Here is a 20076-nt window from a genome sequence, read left to right as displayed (position 1 = left end):
TGTGCTTTGTCATTAGATATCTGAAATTTGACGTATTTGACTAAGAATATAGAGTTGTCCTTTTTAAATTTAATCTGGAAAAAGAAAACAGAAATGTTTTGAGTCCATGTTGTTTTTACAATTGTCTAATCTCACAAGACAAAGCAGTATATTTTTAATGGTTAGTTTATATCCATGGCATAATGGTCCATGGTCCATGCTACATATCTGTGACAACACTAGGCCGATGATGAATCTTAAATAGCTGAAACATTGCTGGACTTCACATTGCAGTTGCTGTCCACAGGAAATAGTTAGAATTAAAGAAATGCAAGCATAATGGGGAATAAACAAAGAAAAAAAATACTATAAATGAAATTATGTTTACAGTAGAATTGAGGTCAGAGGCTGTAATTTTTGTATAGTTATTATCTGCTATACAATACATCTAAAACTTTCCACCTGACTTTAACAAACATGCATTTTAATGCAACAGCTGATTATAATGGACAAAAGATTATGACTCTGGGTAAATTTCTACGCGATTCCATTTTATTCTATTCAGTAAGTTTTACATTTAGGAAAACATTTAGAATATTGGAAGCTACATAATCTGTCCATTGAGATTAAACAAGTTAAAATTTATTTTGTAGTTAAAAGGCAGGTGGAGATTCAAGACTCAAGTTAGATCTGCCCATATATTCTCTTAGTGTATATGTAAATATCTTGCATGTCAACAGCTTCATTTGTAAAAATGTAACATAACCTAACATATTTAATAAATCTCATATTAATCTATGTGTAATGGCCACATTTTAGATATTATTGTTTGTGGTTACGTTCATGTGCAATTATTACTTTTCCATCTGATTTTAAAGTCCAATATAAACTAATCTGAACTTCACAAATAATTAGACAAAAAATTATTTAATTTTCTAAGGAACTTTGATAACTGCTTTAAGTGACATGTTGTTTTCCTTACTGTTCAGATGCTTAATCATGCACACAAGTAAAAACAGTCAAACAGCATTGTTTCAGTGCACTTTGCTTTGTTGTGGCACCATCTCTTTCAACCTTAAATATTAAACCATAACTAATTAAGATGGGTAAGTAAGTTTATGTCTAATATTAATAGATACAATATGTACAGATATAAGTCCTTGCCAAGTGGCCACATCATTTAACTCTAACTGGATTTGGTGTCACTCATAAAATAAGATAAGATAAGATAAGATAAGATAAGACTTTATTTATTAGCGCTTTTCATAGACACAAGGTCACAAAGTGCTTCACAACAAAAAAGAACATAGAAAACCTGCAACTATGGAAAATAAATAAATAAAAACACTATAAATACATATAACCTTGCAAATTACCTGAAAATAGTTAATGCAATATTTATTTTCTAAAAGAAACACATAACATTTGGAGTTTTTTTGTTTTTTTATTTTTATTCATGAACTGCTTCTTTTTAAATAATGCAAATGTGTTAATACAAACATTTAAAATAAGGATAAAAATTGTACTCCTGGATAGTCGTTTTTCCTTCTGTTTGATAATTTATGCAGAATCTTTAAAAAAAAGTTTTTATTTCACCTTGTCCGCTGTCGGACTATTGATCAACTAGTTTTATGCTGCAGTTTGCGGTTTTTTCCACTAGAGGGAGACAAAGCACCACAACTGACATCCATGTGACGTGTTATTCATAAGACGGAAGTGAAAAAAATTGTAGTCGCAAACGGAACCTGACATGACAAATCAAACTGCACACTGAATAACATCCACAAAGCCAAATAAGAAAACAGGTAAGTGTTTTCAACGATAAACAATGCGACATTCCGGTGCAGTCCTGAAAATGTGTTTTTCTTCGCTGGTTACTGTTAATCTGTGCTGCAATCACTGAACTGTGAATGAGCCCAATGTTGTTCACTGACATCGATGCTAATTAGGAAGCTAAGTGAAGAGGATACAGGGTCTAAACTTCCCTCAGGACTGCATTTCTATACCATTAGCTAATCATATTAAAATAACAACGTTTTCCATTATCTTAGCCATTTTGTATGTTATTAGAATATAAGTCAAGGTATCCATGTCTGTCAATTTCTTTATGCTGATTTAAACAGATTTCTGAAGGAGTTTACTCCCATTTCAGCAAGAATGGTAAGAAATGTCTCATTTTACTTCAGATTGTTTGTATATTCATCATATTGATCGTTTTATATTTACACTCACCTGGCACTTCAACAGTCATACAATACTAATACAAGATTAGACTCTCTTTGGCCACCAGCATTACCTTCAATATTTGTTGGACAATTTCAACAAAAAGCTGAATATGTTCATCAAAGCTTTTGGTTGTGTTTGGCACGACAACATCAGACAAGTTTAGTGATATACGGGCAGCATATGTAAAATCCAACACTCCCATTCTCCTTCCTTATAAGTACTGGTGGATTATGCTCTGGTTACTGCGACTATGTGACTACAGTGAACACGGTTCATGTTCAGTCAGCTATTCAGATATAGTTTGTAGATATAGATATACTCAATGCAATCAGTTGGTTTATATTTTCGGATATGTATGAATTGGCTTGAAATTATATGAATGTTGATTCTTGTATGTAAAGTGCCCTGTGACAACATTGTTGTGAAGTGGCGTTCTACAAATAAAGTCGAATTGAATTAAATTGAATATAGATATATGATCGGCATAAGTTTATGTTCAGCATTAATACTCATTACGTTTAGTCTTTTGATGATGCTCAATATTAAGGAGTTGAACATGTAACAAAAAAAGATGCCCTCCCACATCGTTACACCAGGATTGAGTTCATGTTGTTTATACAAATTGTCTAACCTCACAAGACAAAGCAGTAAACTACTATTTAATTGGTAGTTTACGTCTATGGTTAAAGTACTGTATCCTTAGTGTTCTGCTTTTGCTGACAAGTTGTAAAAACTCAGTAGTCCATCTTTTTTACAGCTCAACAGAATAAATTATATGGAAGAGTTTCTTCTGCTTTTATTGAATGTAACAAGTAATTATCTGGGTTACTGTTGCCTTTCAATACCTCTGTCAGACTGTCATTTTAACTTAGATAACCATGCTCAGACTGTTTTTTTGTATTTTTGGACCATTCCCAGTAAAACCATAGAGGTGGATGTTTGTGACAATCCCTGTAGATCAAACCAGTCACTTCAGCCATCGTTGTCCTCTTTCTGCCAACCTTGTGAAACTCCTCTAAATACAAAAACATGCCATCATATAAATAAGTGATTAGATTTTTGTGACACCTGAAGTGGTTGGTAAGCTTAATTTGACGAATCTTTCTCTGTGGGATAAAACACACCTATAATAGCTCCCACTCTCTCTCTGCTCTTGACAGCATGGCCGTGTGAAGGTTAAAACTACCGCGCAGCAGGAGGAGGAGAAAAGAAAAGAGCGGGAGAAAAAGCTGAAGATATACGTTGCTGCACGTGATGCCTGCTTTTCTAAGGTCTTCTAGATGTCACCATCCACAATTATTTATAACTCATGATGAAAAATATGTGAGCAAATCCAGTGAACAGACCACACTGGTGATGTTTTTTAGTCTAACTAAAAGTTGTGTGGCCAAAAGCTTCCCTGTCTATCATTACAATACTGATATAATTACATTACATTTTTTGTTTTATGATAATAATTATGATTATTATTTTGATAATAGATAGATACTTTATACTTTCAGGGTGTTCAAACGGTTCCCTTTAAAAGAAAAAGGTAAATAGATTAAATTAAAGATGAATATTAAACAGTGTAATTGCGGTTGAAATGAAGAACCTTCTGAACCTCTTAGTCCTGCATTGAAGAGAGATCAGTCTCTCACTATTTCTACTATTATCTTTATCTTAATAAAGGATTGTAACGTAGGCCTGAAGCTGTCTTTAAGATTTACAAATGAAGGAGGAGTAAACAAATATTTGATGCATTACTTGTTTTGTTTTTTTCATTGATTTTTTTTCTTTTAAATTTCCCATAATTACCCGTGTCTGCCTCCTTGTTTCTCTTAATATTTGCTCTCTTTACCCTCCTCGCTTCCTTCTGTCTATCAGAGGAAGGATGGTGTTCTGGATGAAGAAGCTCTCCAGCTGACTCAGCAGCTCCTATCTTCCAACCCTGACTTTGCAACTGTCTGGAACTACCGACGAGAAATCTTAATGCACCTGGAGACTGTCAAGTTAGATCATTTACAATTTATTTCCTGTAATTTTTCTCAGTATGTGAATGGTGAACCATGTGTGCTGCAGCAGTAGTGTGATGTCTTTGTTTTCTCCATGTCTCCTTTAGAGATGAAGATGAAGTGCAGAAGATTTACGAGGCCGAGCTGTCGTTTTTGGAGTCTTGTCTGAAAATGAACCCAAAGTCTTACGGCAGCTGGCACCATCGAGGTTGGGTCTCAGCCCGTTTGCCTCGTCCAGACTGGGCCAGAGAGCTCAGCCTGTGTGATCGCTGTTTGAGTCTCGACGACCGAAACTGTGAGTAAAAAAAAAAAAAAGAGCCACATGATTAAAATGTGAACAAAACTGTTTAATGTTATTTATGTTTTTTAATTATGTTTATGTTGATATTATTTGCGTATCCTCCCATCTGTGTCAGTCCATTGTTGGGATTATCGCCGAATAGTTGTGAAAATGTCTGATGTGCCAGTGGATCGGGAGCTGGAGTTTACTCATCGTCTTATCGGCTCCAACTTTTCCAACTACTCCAGCTGGCACTACCGCAGCACCCTACTCCCACTGCTCCACCCAGAGTCTCCAGAACCCCCTTCACCCTCTCACGGACCTCCTCAGTCCTCCCCTTCCACTTCTCCTCAAACCCACTCCCACCGAGTGTGTGAGGAACAGCTACTCAAAGGTAAACCCCAGCAGTTTGCGATGTGCAGAAGCAACATGTAGGTGGAAGTCTGAGGCTTTAAAATGATCATTAACGGTCTTACTTTGAATGTGATGTCTTTCTTTTAGAGTATGAGCTTGTACAAAATGCTTTCTTCACCGATCCAAATGACCAGAGTGCTTGGTTCTACTACCGCTGGCTTTTAGGCAGAGGTACGTCCATCTGTCAGTGTGTTTAGCTGTGTATGATATTACAGTGTGAAGTGGAAATCTTTAGGATACATATAAGTTCTGCTGTGTCTGGGCAAGTGAATTAGTCGCTAGACTGTTGGAAGTTCAGCAGTGCTACTTTAAGAGAGCTGTGGTTTGTTCACATTCTTCTCAAAATGATACTTAACATTTGAGAGACAATGACTTCTTTAACCTGCTGACCAGCAATAAAAGGTTGTTAGAAGAGCGAGGTGACTTTTTTTTTTTCTGTGGGTGTAGATGTTATAAAAAAATGGCAATTAATGCCACTTAAACTTAATGCACTGGAAGAGTTTGCCAAATGAGCAGCTCATCTAGCTTCATGGATTTAAAAAAAACAGATCCATAGTACTGATGAAATTAAAACAACATTTTGGTCACAGTGAGGTTGGGCAAGTTTGGAGGAAGAAAGCACGGAGGCGGATTGATCACACTTTGAGTTTGTATTGCAGCCAGTACCACAGAAAACAATTCACTGGTACGTGGTAGGTTGATTTAATGAAATATTGGCAAGTCTGGAGGCAAACATTTGCATTTTATGAACAAATAGTCAAGATTAGAAAGAAGAAAACAATCAAATCTATCAATTTCCACATTTTATACAGTTTACAGTTACAATCATGGCTCTAAATGTCATAGGAGTGAAAGATTCAAATTCTTTAACCTCTTTGCCAAAAAATACAAGTTTCTTTGTGCAAACGTGTCATGTATGTGCTGTGTCTTGTGACAAACCCAACACGAGTTCCACACACAGAAGTTCTTTGTCTTTTTAACAGCGGAGCGCGAAGACATGATAAGCTGTGTGTATGTCAGTCGGGAGGAGGAACGAGTCACCATCGCCCTCTCCAGGCCTGTCAACGTCAGTATCTTCCACGTTCATCTTACTAACTAAATGTATTATATATATATACAGCAGGTGAAATAGTTGTTGAGCACATCAACATCCTTCTAATGAGGCTGCTGACATGAAATTTGCACCAGATGTTGGGAAGAACCCAAGTGATCCACACACAAAAAAACCAAAACAAATAAGGTCAGAAATGAGGTCATGTGTAGGGAAAAAATATTGTTGAAGTTTTCTGTAATTTTTTGATTACTTTTTTACAAAAGCCTTTGCTGGTAATGACAGCTTCAAGATGTTTCCTGTGTGGAGAAACCAGTCTTCTACATTGTTTAGGTCTGATTTTGGCTCATTCTGCTACACAAACTGTCTTCAGATATTAAAGGTTCAGTAAGACTTTTCTACAAACTCTGATCTTCAATTATTTCCTTGGATTTTAAGTAATATTCATATTGTCTTGCTCTTATTTCTATCCTGCAAAATACCAGTACATTAATTTTTTAATTCATCCTTCTTACACTTATATGAAGTTGGTCAGTTCCATATGCTGAAAAGCAGCCCCACACCATGATGCTCCCACCTCCAAACCACTGACTAATGAGGTCTTTGGGGTGATGTTTATTGCCACTTGTTCTCAACACATGACATCTATTATCACATCCTAAGGGTGGGGGTGGGGGGGTAGTAGTGTGTATCCATGCAGACCGAGATCACGTTTACGTTCCACTTTAGTCAAACGAGCCAAACAATTAGGATTATATATCCCCATTCCCGCCAAAGGTGGCGCTGCACTAGTATTTAGCAGAAGAGAAGACAAGACCCACATGAAGAAGAACTATCACTGTTTTTGTTTTTTTATTTTGTCTTATGCAAGTATACTGCAGAAATACTCTGCAGCAATGACCGCAAGATGAACAACAGACGAGGCAGAGGACCATTGCTGCCATCGCTACCAACAATACTACGCCAAATGCAGGAAGTGACTTTTTTTGTAGTCCACTTGAAACGGATTGAGGCCTGCGTTTGTAGGCGGACAGAGTCCATTTCTTTAATCCAAGTCAGAATTCATTTGGCGCATTCACATTTCCCCAAACAAAGCAGACTTTCTGAGCAAACGGACTCGGATTCGAAAGAAAAAGGCTGATGTGAATGAGCCCTAAGAGTTCAGTTTTGGTCTCATCTGATAGATATTCTTCCCATTTCTTACAGGTTTGTCCAAATGTTGTGCATCAAACTTTAAAACAAGCTTTTTATGTGGTGAACCTGCATATATGTGGAGGAGTGTGTGACTATACACTCCATAAAGGTCTGCAGTGCTGCTGGTTCCTTTTATTACACATAACTCTGTTTTGGTTTCTATGTATCTGTAACTCTGGGTTGTTCCAAGTGTGTGAAAAGTTTTAGAACAATATTTTTAACCAGATTTAAAACTGATAATGACACCTGGATACTTTGTGTGCTGACTCATCAAGTTTTCTCCCCTCCTTTGTTCTGTTAGGCGCAGTCATTTGGCTTGCTTCTGGTCCTTGATGGCCAGCCTCAGAGAGTCGAATGGAGGAGTGCCCACCCACGCTTGAGGCATAGTCCCGTCTGGGTATCCTTTGCTTTTATAGCTGAAAGGTTTCACACAGCTGTCGTCTTTGAGATGCTGATAATATGCTGCGTCAACAGAAAACGTTTCCATGTCAAGCTGTTAACATCTGTGGAATTTCACCGTTACCTCTCCCACACAAGTGTGATGGGAGTTCCTGTCATGGCATTGAACCCATCAGGCGGCAGTGACACATGGCCCTGAAAGTCAACAAGCAGAGTATGTTCTGCAGAGGATCTGTTGTTCAGAGCTTCTGTTTTTTGTTGGACTTCAGGAAAAAATGAAGGAATCATTGATGTTTGAAGAATTTCTTTTCAGGTGTTTTTAAAAGGAAAAAAACAACAACAATTTAACCTGAATCTAAACTATTAAACAGCTGAACTTTGTGGCTTTGTAAGAACATACCACACAATATTAATAATACATGCTGTCATTATTGGTCTTTTTATTTGTTTTTTTTTTTTTGGCTTTTTTTTCCACTTTAAATGCAACTTTGGAAAAAAGCAACTTATAAACTTTTATGACAATTTCAATTCCCTGAACCAGTCATAACCCAAACCATCACCATGTAGCTCCATATACACTCTCCTTTGTCAACTGTCCTGTAGCAGTTTCAGCTTTACAGGATGGAGGAAGCGCCATCCTTCTGTTTCCATCAAGAATCATTGGATGGGTTGAATTCTGGACTGTCTGCCAGAGATGCTGTTGAGTAAAAATGTATGTTCAGGAGAAAAGCTTGAATGCTGTTTGTTCTGTGGCAGAATCCATCCTAATCCTGAAGTATGACTGTAGCAGTGAGAAACATGTTTGGAATTTCTAAGTCAACCTGTGCGTTTACCGAAGAGATAGTTACTACGGTCTCCTGTGGTTCTTTGCCTGAAATCAGTCATCAGTGATTGTGGAGATTTACTTTTCTTCAGTCATCTTTATGTTTGATTAGCATCTAACAGGTTCCAGTGTTATCTCCTTGACCTGTTCAGATCCATCATTCATCACTGAAACCTTGTTTTCATCTGTTATCTGCTAATAATTTATTTATTATTTTATGTAAATCCTATTTATTCAGCTGTTTTTTTTTGTTTTGTTTTTTTACAGTTCATTTACAGCAGTGACTTTTTTCTTCACCATTTGTTTCTCTCTTTAGTTGTGTGTGCGCATGCATGCTTTTTGTTCCAAGCATGATCGTTTTAGAATTTGTTGTTTTTGTTTGGCTTTTTTAACGTTTTGTCCAGCATCATGGCAATTAGAGAAACTGTCTGGCTGCTCCGTTGTGCCATATGTATGAGCTTTACCAGGGAAGACATCAGACTTAGTATCCAGGGGAGCTTTATAGCCTTAAAGCTTTTACTGATAATTATTATTTTTAAGTCTTATTATTCATATTTCTAAAAGAATAATGAAAAGCAAGCTTATTTATTTATTGTTTTGATTTTTATTTGAATATTAAATGGATACACAGACAAAAAACCTTCAGAAGGGGAATATGGCTTAATAAGGGGCTTTAAAGGGGCTAAATTATGCTTTTTTAGTTTTCTGAGCTTTCTACAGTGTTATAGTGCTGAATACTCATATAAATGAGCTGTGCTGTTTTTTATCAAACGCATGTTCGCTTGTTTCTGGCAGAGGCTGATCTGAGAGGATCAATACAAATTAATGAAGGGGTTTGTGAAAAATGCTTCATTATTTCCTGCCCTTCTAGACTTGTATGTTCAAATAAATTAGACTTAAATGTGCGTAATGGAGCTACTCCAAACTTGCTCCAAAGTTTAGACACAACTGGTGAGTTGTCACCTTTTTCTAACTTTATCTCCTGGAAAATTTCCGGATTCTGGAAAACTTAAATCATGTCTGTCAACTCTTGTTGAAGCTGCGACCCAGCCACATGCAACAGCTCACTGAGTTCTGTGATCGGTTTAATTTCAAGCTTGTATGACGAATGAAACATTTAAAGGTATCTGCTGCAGAGTTACTGGTAATTTCATTATTTATCTATTTTAATGATAGTTTCAGTGGGGGAATAAAACAAACAGGCTTTTGAAAGTTTTCAGTCTCGGTTTGGACTCTGGGCTTTTGACTTAATAACCACAAGCACATTTCGTCTGATAGTTTTTTCTCTTCTTATGCGCTCTTGCTTGTGGGATAAATATCTCCTGTTTTGACATTTCCTAAGCTTATCGCTCGCTCAGATTTGTGACCTCCCTCCTGGAGCAATACACGATGTCACCAATGAACACAATCTAACGGTGCACTGGACTGAGAAACACACTCACAGGGACTGTGCTCTGTACACAGGTGATCCACACAGTATATTGAATTGGTTCTTACCTTTCATGTTTGTTTCCTGTTTTATCCTACTGGGTTCTTTTTTCTTCTTAAGGTCGAACTGAAAGCTGGTGTCGGGACACCGCTACCGATCAGGAACTTTTCAGGTACTGTTTGATGCGGTGGCATATTTTTCTGTTATTTCTAAATGTTAATGAGAGTATGAACTTCCTCTGTAGGAGTGAACTCTCAGTAGAGAAGACTTCAGTGTTGCAGTTGGAGCTTCAGTCGGTCAACCAGCTGCAGGAACTGGAGCCCCTCAACAAATGTTAGCTCACATGATAGCTTGGAATCACAAAGTGTCAAAGTTTGCTGCTGTTGCTCTCGCTGTAGTCACTGACTGCTCTCTTTGCCTCTGAAGGGTGCTTACTGACCATTATCCTCCTGATGAGGGCACTAGACCCTCTAGGATATGAAAAGGAAACACTTGCTCATTTCCAAACCCTCAAAGTGAGTACCATCCACACACAGCCGTTCCTGACATTGATGAGGTTGTATCTGTTAAAAGCTGTTCTTTCTGCTCACAGGAAGTGGACTCCATGCGTGCTGCATATTACAGTGACCTATGCAGCAAGTTCATGATTGAAAACACCATCTTGAAAATGGAGTACGCTGAAGTCCGAGTCTTCAGCATTTCTGACAGGGTTGGTTCACAGCTCTAATAAGTTGTTTTTCCATCCCTACACCACTTAGTTGTGGGAGGCTGGAGCCAGCAGTTAGCAGGCGAGAGGTGGGGTACACCCTGGACAGATCAGCAGTCCATTGCAGGGCCAACTTAGTGAGACAACCATTCCCTCATAGGGAAAATTTAAAGCAACCAAATAACCTAACATGCATGTTTTTCAATGGTGGGAGGAAGCCACGCATACACAAGGAGAACATGCAAACTCCACACAGAAAGGCCACTCGTCAAACCCCCCCAGCCAAGGCTCAAAACATCACCATGCAGAAACAGGAAGGAAGTTTTTTAACTGACTGGATGTCCTGAAGTATACTTTCTCCTCTTCCAACAGAAGCTGACTACTTTATGCCACTTGGATCAGCTCCTATTGGTCACTCACATCAATCTGTCCTCCAATCAGCTACAGCGTCTGCCTCCTCAGTTTGCTATGTTGCAGTGCCTGGAGGTAAAAATAATACAGCTGATAAGTTCATCCTAATACCCCATAAGTATGATTCCTGTACATGTTCTCCTTCAGTTAACATGATAGAGGTGACCACCTGCTTCAACCACCTTAATAACCTTTTCATGCTTGCAGGTCTTGGAAGCTGATAACAACTGCATAGAAAACCTGGAGGGAGTCTACAACCTTCCCAAACTGGAGGAAGTCTCCTTGAAGAATAATAGTATCCTGAAATCATTAAATTTATATTCAGATGTGCATCTGTTGGAGGAGCATCATCTTTCTGAATGTGTTTGTGTTGCAGCACCACAGTCACAAAGATCTGTTTGGATTGTGATTTCTGTACTCTTTTCGCATGTTCACTGGGAGCAGTCCCATGAGTCCTGTGTATATAAATTTAAACCAGTGCATGAGCCGATGAGTTACCAAAGCAGGCCAACCGTCCTGCGAGTGCAGGTCACAGTGATGAGTCCGTGGACCACACTTTGTTATGAAGCGCAGGAATGCATGAAACACTGAGTCCACCATGTTCAGAGCATGAAGTGGGACATTAGTATATAAAATATGTATTGCAGCAACAAGTCTCTTCTCTGCATGGAAAGAAATACACAACTTGTTTTTGAAGTCTGAAGTCTTTTTTACAAGACAGTCAACATGAGACTTAAAAGACAGCAAGTCAACAATTAATTTGCCTAAATATTTGAATACACTAAAGACTTCAATACCTGAACCATCAGGAGCAAAAATAAGAGAAATATTATTCACCTCGTTCTTACTATTGGAAAAAAACACATTAGTTTTGCTTGGATTTAGTGAAAGACTCAATTTAGAAAAACTGAAAAACAGTTGTAAATGCTCTTCGTAATTTGTTAACCTCTTCAATGAGTGTAGTTGCAAAAGAATAGACAATCACATCATCAGTATAAAAATGATTGCTTGCATTCGTCAAATTAGCCCCATATCATTTATATAAATTGTAAACAGGAGCGGTCCTACAATAGAGCCTTGTGGCACGCCCTGAGTAAGTGGCAGAACATCAGCCCACTGGTCCCTTTGACTATCTATAAAAATAGAAGCACATTTTTGTTTTCTGTCATCAGCAGAACAACTTTTAATCTTCTGTTGCGGTGCTAGGTTTTTTCCTGTATCCCGACTTAAAGCCAGATAAAATATTATCCATCTTTAGGAATTCTTTTAACTGTTTGATTAAACTCTCCAAAACTTCTGACAATATTGACAAATTTGCAATCGATCTGTAGTTGTTCAGTATACTTTGATTACCCCTTTTAAAAATGGACAAATAAAAGCAGATTTCCAGATCTTTGGAATAATTGAGGTCGAAAGAGTGAAATTAAAAATATGTTTGAGGGATTCTGCAATCATATAAGCAGCAATTCTTAAAAAAAATATAGATCTAGAAGGTCTGGGCCATCCAGATTGCATATAATGATTTTCTACGTATTCTCCTGGGCAAACCAAGATGGCATAGTGCTCGTGAACTTTTTTGTAATGCTCAGCTTATCACATTTCATGCTCTTTTGAGGCGATTGATGTATAAATTTATATGTCGACTTGATGGATCTTGTAATGGGATTATAATAATGTTCACTAAGCCTGCTATGTGGAAGCACTTGTACACATGTCTCTTTTAAATATGTTTGCATGTTTGTTTGTTTTTTTCTTCTTCCTTTTCTTCTTTTTTTTTTTTTTAATGGACCAAGAGTCTGAAAAAAGAAAGAATAAGATAAAGCAATTCAAGATATAATGTTTATCTTTAATGAGGGAGGATTTCTCCTTTATGCACTTAAAGAATAATTAATGGGGCTTGCAGGTTGTGACACTGAAGCTACACTCAAAGATTTAGTTTTTTTCTCTCAGTAATGACAATTTAAGTTGTCTTTTTATAGAATATTTAGAAAATAGTCTTTATCCCCCATTGTTGTAATTAGTTTTTAGATTTTTCTTTTACATCAGTGTTGTCATGTGTTTTTTTCACTCCTCACTAAAAACAGAACATTTTTTTTGATTAACTCAAACACACAGAAATCTCCTCTGTGGCAGATCTGCAGCCGTTGGCCTCCTGCCCCAAGCTGAAGCGCATTGATCTCCGTGGCAACCCTGTCACTCAGACGGCCAGTGTTGAGTCGGAGTTAGGCGAGCTGCTGCCCTCGGTCACGGACCTCCTGCTCTGATCACACACAGGGCGGGAATCACTGCCGCCATCGAGCCGTCATTCAGCTGTCCTTCTCGGTCCTGTTAGGTAGTGACATGAGAAAGTGGGTGTTTTTTCTTTTCAAGCATCTTGTGTCTGTTTTACTTGTTTGGGAAAATGTCAATCATAGGAAACCCTGAAGCTCTGAAAGCCTGACGCGTCCAGAGCAAATGTCAGAAACACGTTGAACACTTCAACACAAAGTCCATGTGTGGTCACAAGAGTGTGTGTTAAAACCACTGTTGGTTGTGTGCAGATGTCCTAAGTCATAATGCATGCAGAAACTGTTCAGAGGAGTAAGTTGAGGAATTGTTGGGATGCAGCAATGCTGGTTTTTTGCTTCTGTGAGCTTTAACGGTTTGGTTAGTAAGAAAAGCTCCAACTGGATGATCAGAGCAACGCATCACTCTTAAATACAGTTTTTTAAAGATTGTGAAAAACACTTAATGACACTATACTGTTGCACAGTAAGTGATCAATCCAATAATAAACAGCACACAATGTGTCACTGCCTTCGGTAAGCTTCTTATTACCTCTGCCAAAGAGGTTCTGTTTTTTTCTTGCGTGTATGTGTCTGTCTGTCTGTCTCTTTGTTTGCAAATATTTTCAAAAAGGCTGGATGGATTTTTATGATTTTTATTCAGAATTTTTTCTGACAATGGATCTTGGTCTGTCTTCGTCCATTATATGCTGGAAGTGATCAAGATCACCATCTGGATCCAGGAATTTTTCAACGATTCTTTATCATAGTGAGGTAGGGTTATTTTCAGTATATATGCATAATAATCCACAATAAATGTTCAGGCTGCTTGTATCAAGCATACAGGAGAGGTTCGTGATGGGTTTTACAAGATATAAAAGTTAGATCTGGACTTTGGAAAAGTTCTGGAGACTACCACCCAGAAGGGGAAAAATGACATGATCTTTAGGATTTTCATCTCTCCAAGAGAACAAATGAAGATATAAACAAACAACAAACACCACAATATAGCCAAGAACCTGTAGCTTCACTATCAGTGTAACTAGGAATCTAATAGTGTATCCATATACAGTGAATGTTGGACCAGAACATGAGGTGGAAATCACAATATGGGTGGAAATGAGCAGCTAGACAGATGTCTGCGCTCTCCAAGCAAAGTCTTTGCACTTGGAACTGTGTTTTCTTATCAGATATTATTTTTAATTTACCCTTCTTTATTTTGTTTAATGTGTTAATCTGAAAAGCACCATAAGCATCTGGTACTGACTTAATTTCAAGTCCAAGTTCAAGGAATAAAAACAGATTTTTTTGCCTTGGATTACTGTTTTTCTGATGTTCCTGGTCAGTCGTGATTTTATAAATATTTATCGATTCCTTTTTAAAGAAACTTTCAGTAACTTGTAAAGTGAGAGACACTGATCCATGATTGCTGATGGCGATGAGATGGATCTCAGTTTCTAAAATAATGCTCATCAAAGAACTGCCAACTAAAATATAATCTAAGGTGAAATATGAATGTGAACTGATGAGAGATGATGTACTTTCTGATTAGATTAATTATTATCAGAGGTGTATAAAGTAGAAGTATAAGTAAAAATAAAGTCAAAGTCCTGCCATGTTTTTGGATCTACCGATGCATTTAGAGCAAGTATTTTCACTAACACACACTCCTTGAGGGTTGTGTGACCATAGGTGTGGGCAGGTGCAAACATCTGTGATAATCTGTAAATTCAGTCACATTCTTGTCAGTGAAAATGAAGGGTTCCTAAAATGTAACATTCACTGGATATTTCAGGCTCGACCCTCATCGATTTGGTTTTCATTTTCAACAAAATTATTATGCTGTGGTTGGCTGCCATAAACATTTTTTCTAGCCTACTGATAAGACGAGATTGTGGTGGAAAATACACTGGCCTTGAGAAGTTGTAATACATCTAAGAGTCAACTGTCTTCTTACAATGAACATTTTATTATAAACTAATACAAGCACACGCTGGAGCTTGGAGAGAGAACTCTCTCTGCAGATGCTGAAGTAACACCCGATTATAAACCATACTTAACTCCTCCTAGTTGCTGGGCAGACCACAGAAAACAATCATTCTCTCCTCCAAAGCTAAACTGAGCTCACTAAGTATCAATCACTCACTACATTACTTTATTACCTTTAACCTTTAAACAACTGGTCAACCAAGCAGTTGACAAAAACAGATGTGCTGCAGGGAACGCTCCCTGTCTCAGACTTCATCTGCACATTCCAGACAAGGATCATATGACTTAAAGAAAGTTTTGTGCATAGACACAAAACACAGCAGGATCACAGCAAATCAATGCATATATGTCTAATTTCTAATACAAACCAAACCTATAATAATTTCTCCAACAAGATCATTTTTCTTGTTGCCAAAGAGACGCAAAACTGCAGAAAGAGAAGAGGTGATGCTGCTACTTACTATCAAGAATGAAAGCTGAGAGTAAAACCTATAGAGATGTTACACCGGTTTCTTCTGACCAACCAGTAAAATGTGGACAAAAGGCACAGAATTGGAACCAAGTTTTGAAAAGTAGGTTTTATTTCAAAATGACTAAAACAAGTTAAAATGAGGGAATATGTGTCTTTTTGAGATATTTTTGATGAAAAAGTTTCGTTGCTGGAGTGGCTGCGATGGATTTCCCAATCATAATCCTCTTGTAACACTCAGTAAATTCCTTCCAGTGCTCCAAATCTTCGCTTTGCTCCTGTACGTTTGGGAAATAGAAATATGTTGTTAAACAAAAAATGACCAGCTTTCAAATAATTATGATGCATAAAAACAGTTTCTATGGATTATGCCAAAAGTTTTATGAGTTCTCGCGGCGCTACAGCATTGCGTTCTGGATTTCCCTCAAATATCTGAAAACCTCTGTGTTCTGGAGTCGTTTGATGATGCAGCGACTTCTGATAGATGGAGCTGTCACTTCACAGGCGTGTCCTGAGGCTAAGGAAACACTAAATAAAACCTTTTCTTCCAGGACAGAAACTTTTTCTTTCTTGCAAGCTCACTTTCGCTTTATGCAAATATAAAAGAACACGCTGGCCATTTTAAATGTGCACCAGGAAATAAATACAAGAAGAAATTGTTAAAGGAAGAGAGAATAAATGCTTTCACTGTCTGTGCATAAGTTCTGTGGTCGGTATTCTGTCGAAGCATCCAGAAATACAACCTCAAACAGTTTTATGTAAACCATATATAAAGATAATCTAGTAAGTGCTGGAGCTTGTTTCAAATGGACAAAAGATGTTGGGTCACATGAGGTCAGCTGTTAATATGGAAAAGAAATCATAGGGTTTCATTAGGAGGCCATACATGTTACAACAAAGCACATTCTGCATGACATAAGACTGACCTGCAACAATGAGTTTTCACAGAATACATTGACTGGTTTACCTGCAGTTTAGCTCTGTCTCTGACTGAAAATCTGTGTAGCTTTCTAGGAAAATCAGATAACCACAAACTAAAGTGATGGAAATTGTATTCAGGCCCTGTTTGGCATGTTTAGGGATAAGTACAAATAACTTCCATATTATGGGTGAAAAAAGCACAGATAATTTCGACATTGTGGGTTCACCAAAAGCAGAGTTGACTTCTGCACCAAGGAAAACTATTTGTGCTTCCAGATGTACAGAAATGTTCAGATGTCTGCTTTGAAGAAAACACTGTACGCGTACGTATTTCTTCCGTTGGTTTTCTAGATTTATTTAAAATCTTTTATAAAAAGAAGTTTTTGTTTCATGGTTTTAAATGAAGCATATTCCCTGAAATGAATGTGTGCCTCTGTCACTTTCTGTGAGTCATGTTTGCCATGTGAGTCATTATCGTTTCATAATGGCAGATTTGGGTTTGCAAATTGTTTTCCTTCAATGATAAGGTGTTTTCAAACAGGAATGTTTCGCGAAAAATGCTGCTTGAGAATGTCTGAACAAAATAGCAAAGAATACAATTAACTTCAAGCTAAATATAATTCATTTTTGCTTTCTTTTCTTTTAATCAATTTTCACCCCATTGAGAGGCAAAATCTTTTTTGCAGCTTGGGGGATTAAAATCTTATCTTATATTTTGTTCTTTTATTGAAAATGGGATTTGAATAGACTGAATTTACGATTTCTTTCCTACTTTTTACACGTTTATGCTGGTTTTTTTTTTGTAGATGAAGTTAAATCCATATGACGAAGAAATCACAAACTCGTAAAAACCTAATCATCACCTGTTTTCTTTTAGCATTAGCATATTTAGAAAGCAGGAAGGTTTGAGTTTTCTAAGATCAGTGAAAGTACAAAGAAAGCATGCAAATTATTGTTCTTTCTCATAATTAAACATCCAAAACATTTAAACCATCCCAACAATATGGATCTTCTAACTTTATAATGAAGTGTTCTGGGTATCACCATGATCAGGAAGAAACCTGCCAAGATAATTACAGAGAAAAGAAAGATATTTAAAATAATTATTAGATTAAATAATTTTGATATTTTATTTTATATTAATTTGCATATTTTATTATTGACCCAATTTTTTAATGTTTATTTCTGATAAAAATCCCCATGAAACCTGTTGAACTAATCACAGCCCTGGAGACTGAATGCTTTTACCCACAGTGTGTATAAGGAGCTTTAGCTTCATAATTCGGCCATGACTCTAACATTGAAGAATACTGTGAGTTGGTTTCACTGGCAGAGAGCCATCAAAGCCAACCTCCCTTAATCATGACAATTCTTGGTTTCCAATGGTATCAGGAACAATATTTATACAACACTCCTTGGACTTGACAGTTGTTTAGTATGTCTCTGACTTGAGTTCGGCTTTTGTTCATTGTTGACACAACCTACTGAACCAGTCTGTGACACATTCACACCTTCATGGATCTTTTGACATCATGACTCTCTTGCAATGTAAGTGGCCGTCCACTCCCTTTCAGCAAATCAGACATTCTTGTAAACTTGATGACCATCCCTCATGGTTTGTGACTCATTTGATGGCACATCCGACCACTGCTGAGCCACCTGGCTGAGGGATCGGCTTGTCTCCCATATCCTTTGACAAAAATTAAATGAATGATGGCTGCATATCATTTCATTTAAAGCTGGGGTAATGTTGAGGAAACTAGCAAGATTGAAAGTGGCACCCTGTCTTGGCTCCTCCCCCTCTGATTTTGCTCCTTGTGTGATCCAAGGTTTTTTTTCTTACCTCCGCCAACAAGGTTATGTTTTTATCGGTTTTTGACTGTTTGTGTTCAAGATAACTCAAAAAGTTATGGACGGATTTTATTGAAATTTCAGGAGTGGTTGGAAATGTGAAAAGGAAGAACTGATTTAATTTTGGTGGTGATCCAGATAACTGTTTGGCTCCAGGAATTTTTTAAAGGCCTTGACGGAGGTTTGTACTGAGTGCTTTTTCTAGTTTGCAGCTTTTTCCACCAACGATTTTCTCTTTCTCAACTGTTTAGCAAATAAACCGAGCCGGGTCGGGGAAATCCTTCCTGCATTTTCTCAGCCATGTTTGCCTTCCGAGTTTCTTCTTCACTACTTTGTATTTTCATCCTGACACCCTGGCTATCAGGTATGCGCTGTGGGAGGGGGAGGAGGGGAGCCGGGAGGAGAAGCTTATGAAATAAAAGAAATGAACAATTTCTATTCTGCCTGAATGTTTTGATTGGTCAAAGTTTTTACAGATTTACAGTAAACTGAGGGGTCTAACCATATTTCTTATTGTTCATGATTACAAACTGTATAGACTACTGTCAGGACAAGAAACCAGTTCACCCAGAGTAAAAAAAATGTCTCTGAGAAAGATTACCTATCCCAGCTTTAACTTCTTCAGGATCAAAGTTCTGGCACATTTCATTATGGCTATTATAGTCCCATATAAACCTACAGTCAATATTTATTTTTGAAAAAGACCTGTTTATCAAATTATTTCAAATTCAATAAAATGTATTCGCACACACTTTTTGCTTTTAGTTTCTTCTCTCTTCTACTTTGATGAATTCCTAAATAAATCAGTGAATTCACAACCTTCGCTAGTTGCGGATGCATGCTGACATTCATTCATTATCCATCCATCCCTCCATCCATCCATCCATTATCCTAACTGCTTAATCCAATGAAGGGTTGCAGGGAAGCTGGAGCCTATCCCAACAGTTTTTGGGCAAAATGCAGCGTACACCCTGGACAGCTCACCAGTCCATCACAGGGCCACACAGAGACAAACAACCACTCACTCATTCCTAAGGGCAATGTAGAGTAACCAAGTAACCTGACATGCATGTCTTTGGACGGTGAGAAGAAGCCGGAGTACCCGGAGAGAACATGCAAACTCCACACAGAAAGGCCTCTGCCCAAACCTTGCTCCAGCCAAGGATCGAACCAGCGACCTTCTTGCTATCAGGCCACAGTGCTAACCACTATGAAGTGACCCTGAAGTACAAATGAGTAAAATACTACTTTTCTGTGAAGATGAGAGGGTAAACAACCAACCAAAGGCCGTCATGAATCAGTTTTTGTAACGGCTCAGATGATGTGAAGAACAAATCTGTGTGGATTGTCAAAAATAGAAGATTTTCCTTATATGAAAAAACAGGAAGATTAAAACTTTGCTTAAGAGCATGAAATAGAACCAGATGAATGTTTGGACCTCATTATTTAGTCAGATTAGAAGATCAATTTGTTGAGCACAAATTAGGCTCTGCATGTCCACCATGAACTCAGTTATACAACGACATGTAGTTAACAGTGAAACACAGCGGTGGGAGAATGATGATATGGGGCGACATGTGTACTTTCAGCATAATAAGAGGATATAAGAATAATATTGGTGATGAGACTGTGGTCACATAACTACACTGCTGATCAACAAGACAGCAATCTTTCTA

General features: G+C 37.6%; 1 protein-coding gene across 1 annotated transcript; it reads left to right on the top strand.

Moving 5' to 3' along the window:
• Positions 1 to 1712: 1712 nt before the first annotated feature.
• On the top strand, positions 1713 to 13695 carry rabggta (Rab geranylgeranyltransferase subunit alpha). Its single transcript, XM_079244816.1, has 17 exons — positions 1713 to 1784; positions 2103 to 2139; positions 3366 to 3476; positions 4072 to 4196; positions 4307 to 4494; positions 4616 to 4873; positions 4981 to 5064; positions 5877 to 5959; positions 7440 to 7535; positions 9719 to 9824; positions 9910 to 9961; positions 10034 to 10122; positions 10216 to 10304; positions 10382 to 10498; positions 10868 to 10981; positions 11114 to 11201; positions 13022 to 13695. Exons 2-17 carry the CDS (start codon positions 2137 to 2139, stop codon positions 13168 to 13170), a joined length of 1752 nt encoding a protein of 583 aa, XP_079100942.1. The 5' UTR covers positions 1713 to 1784; positions 2103 to 2136; the 3' UTR covers positions 13171 to 13695.
• The last annotated feature ends 6381 nt before the right edge of the window (positions 13696 to 20076 follow it).

This window comes from Telmatherina bonti (genome assembly GCF_933228915.1).
Source record: "Telmatherina bonti genome assembly, chromosome: 8".
In the NCBI taxonomy this organism is placed as follows: Eukaryota; Metazoa; Chordata; class Actinopteri; order Atheriniformes; family Telmatherinidae; genus Telmatherina; species Telmatherina bonti.
Note: the sequence above shows the minus strand (reverse complement) of the source record. Positions and strands in the feature narration are given on the sequence as shown.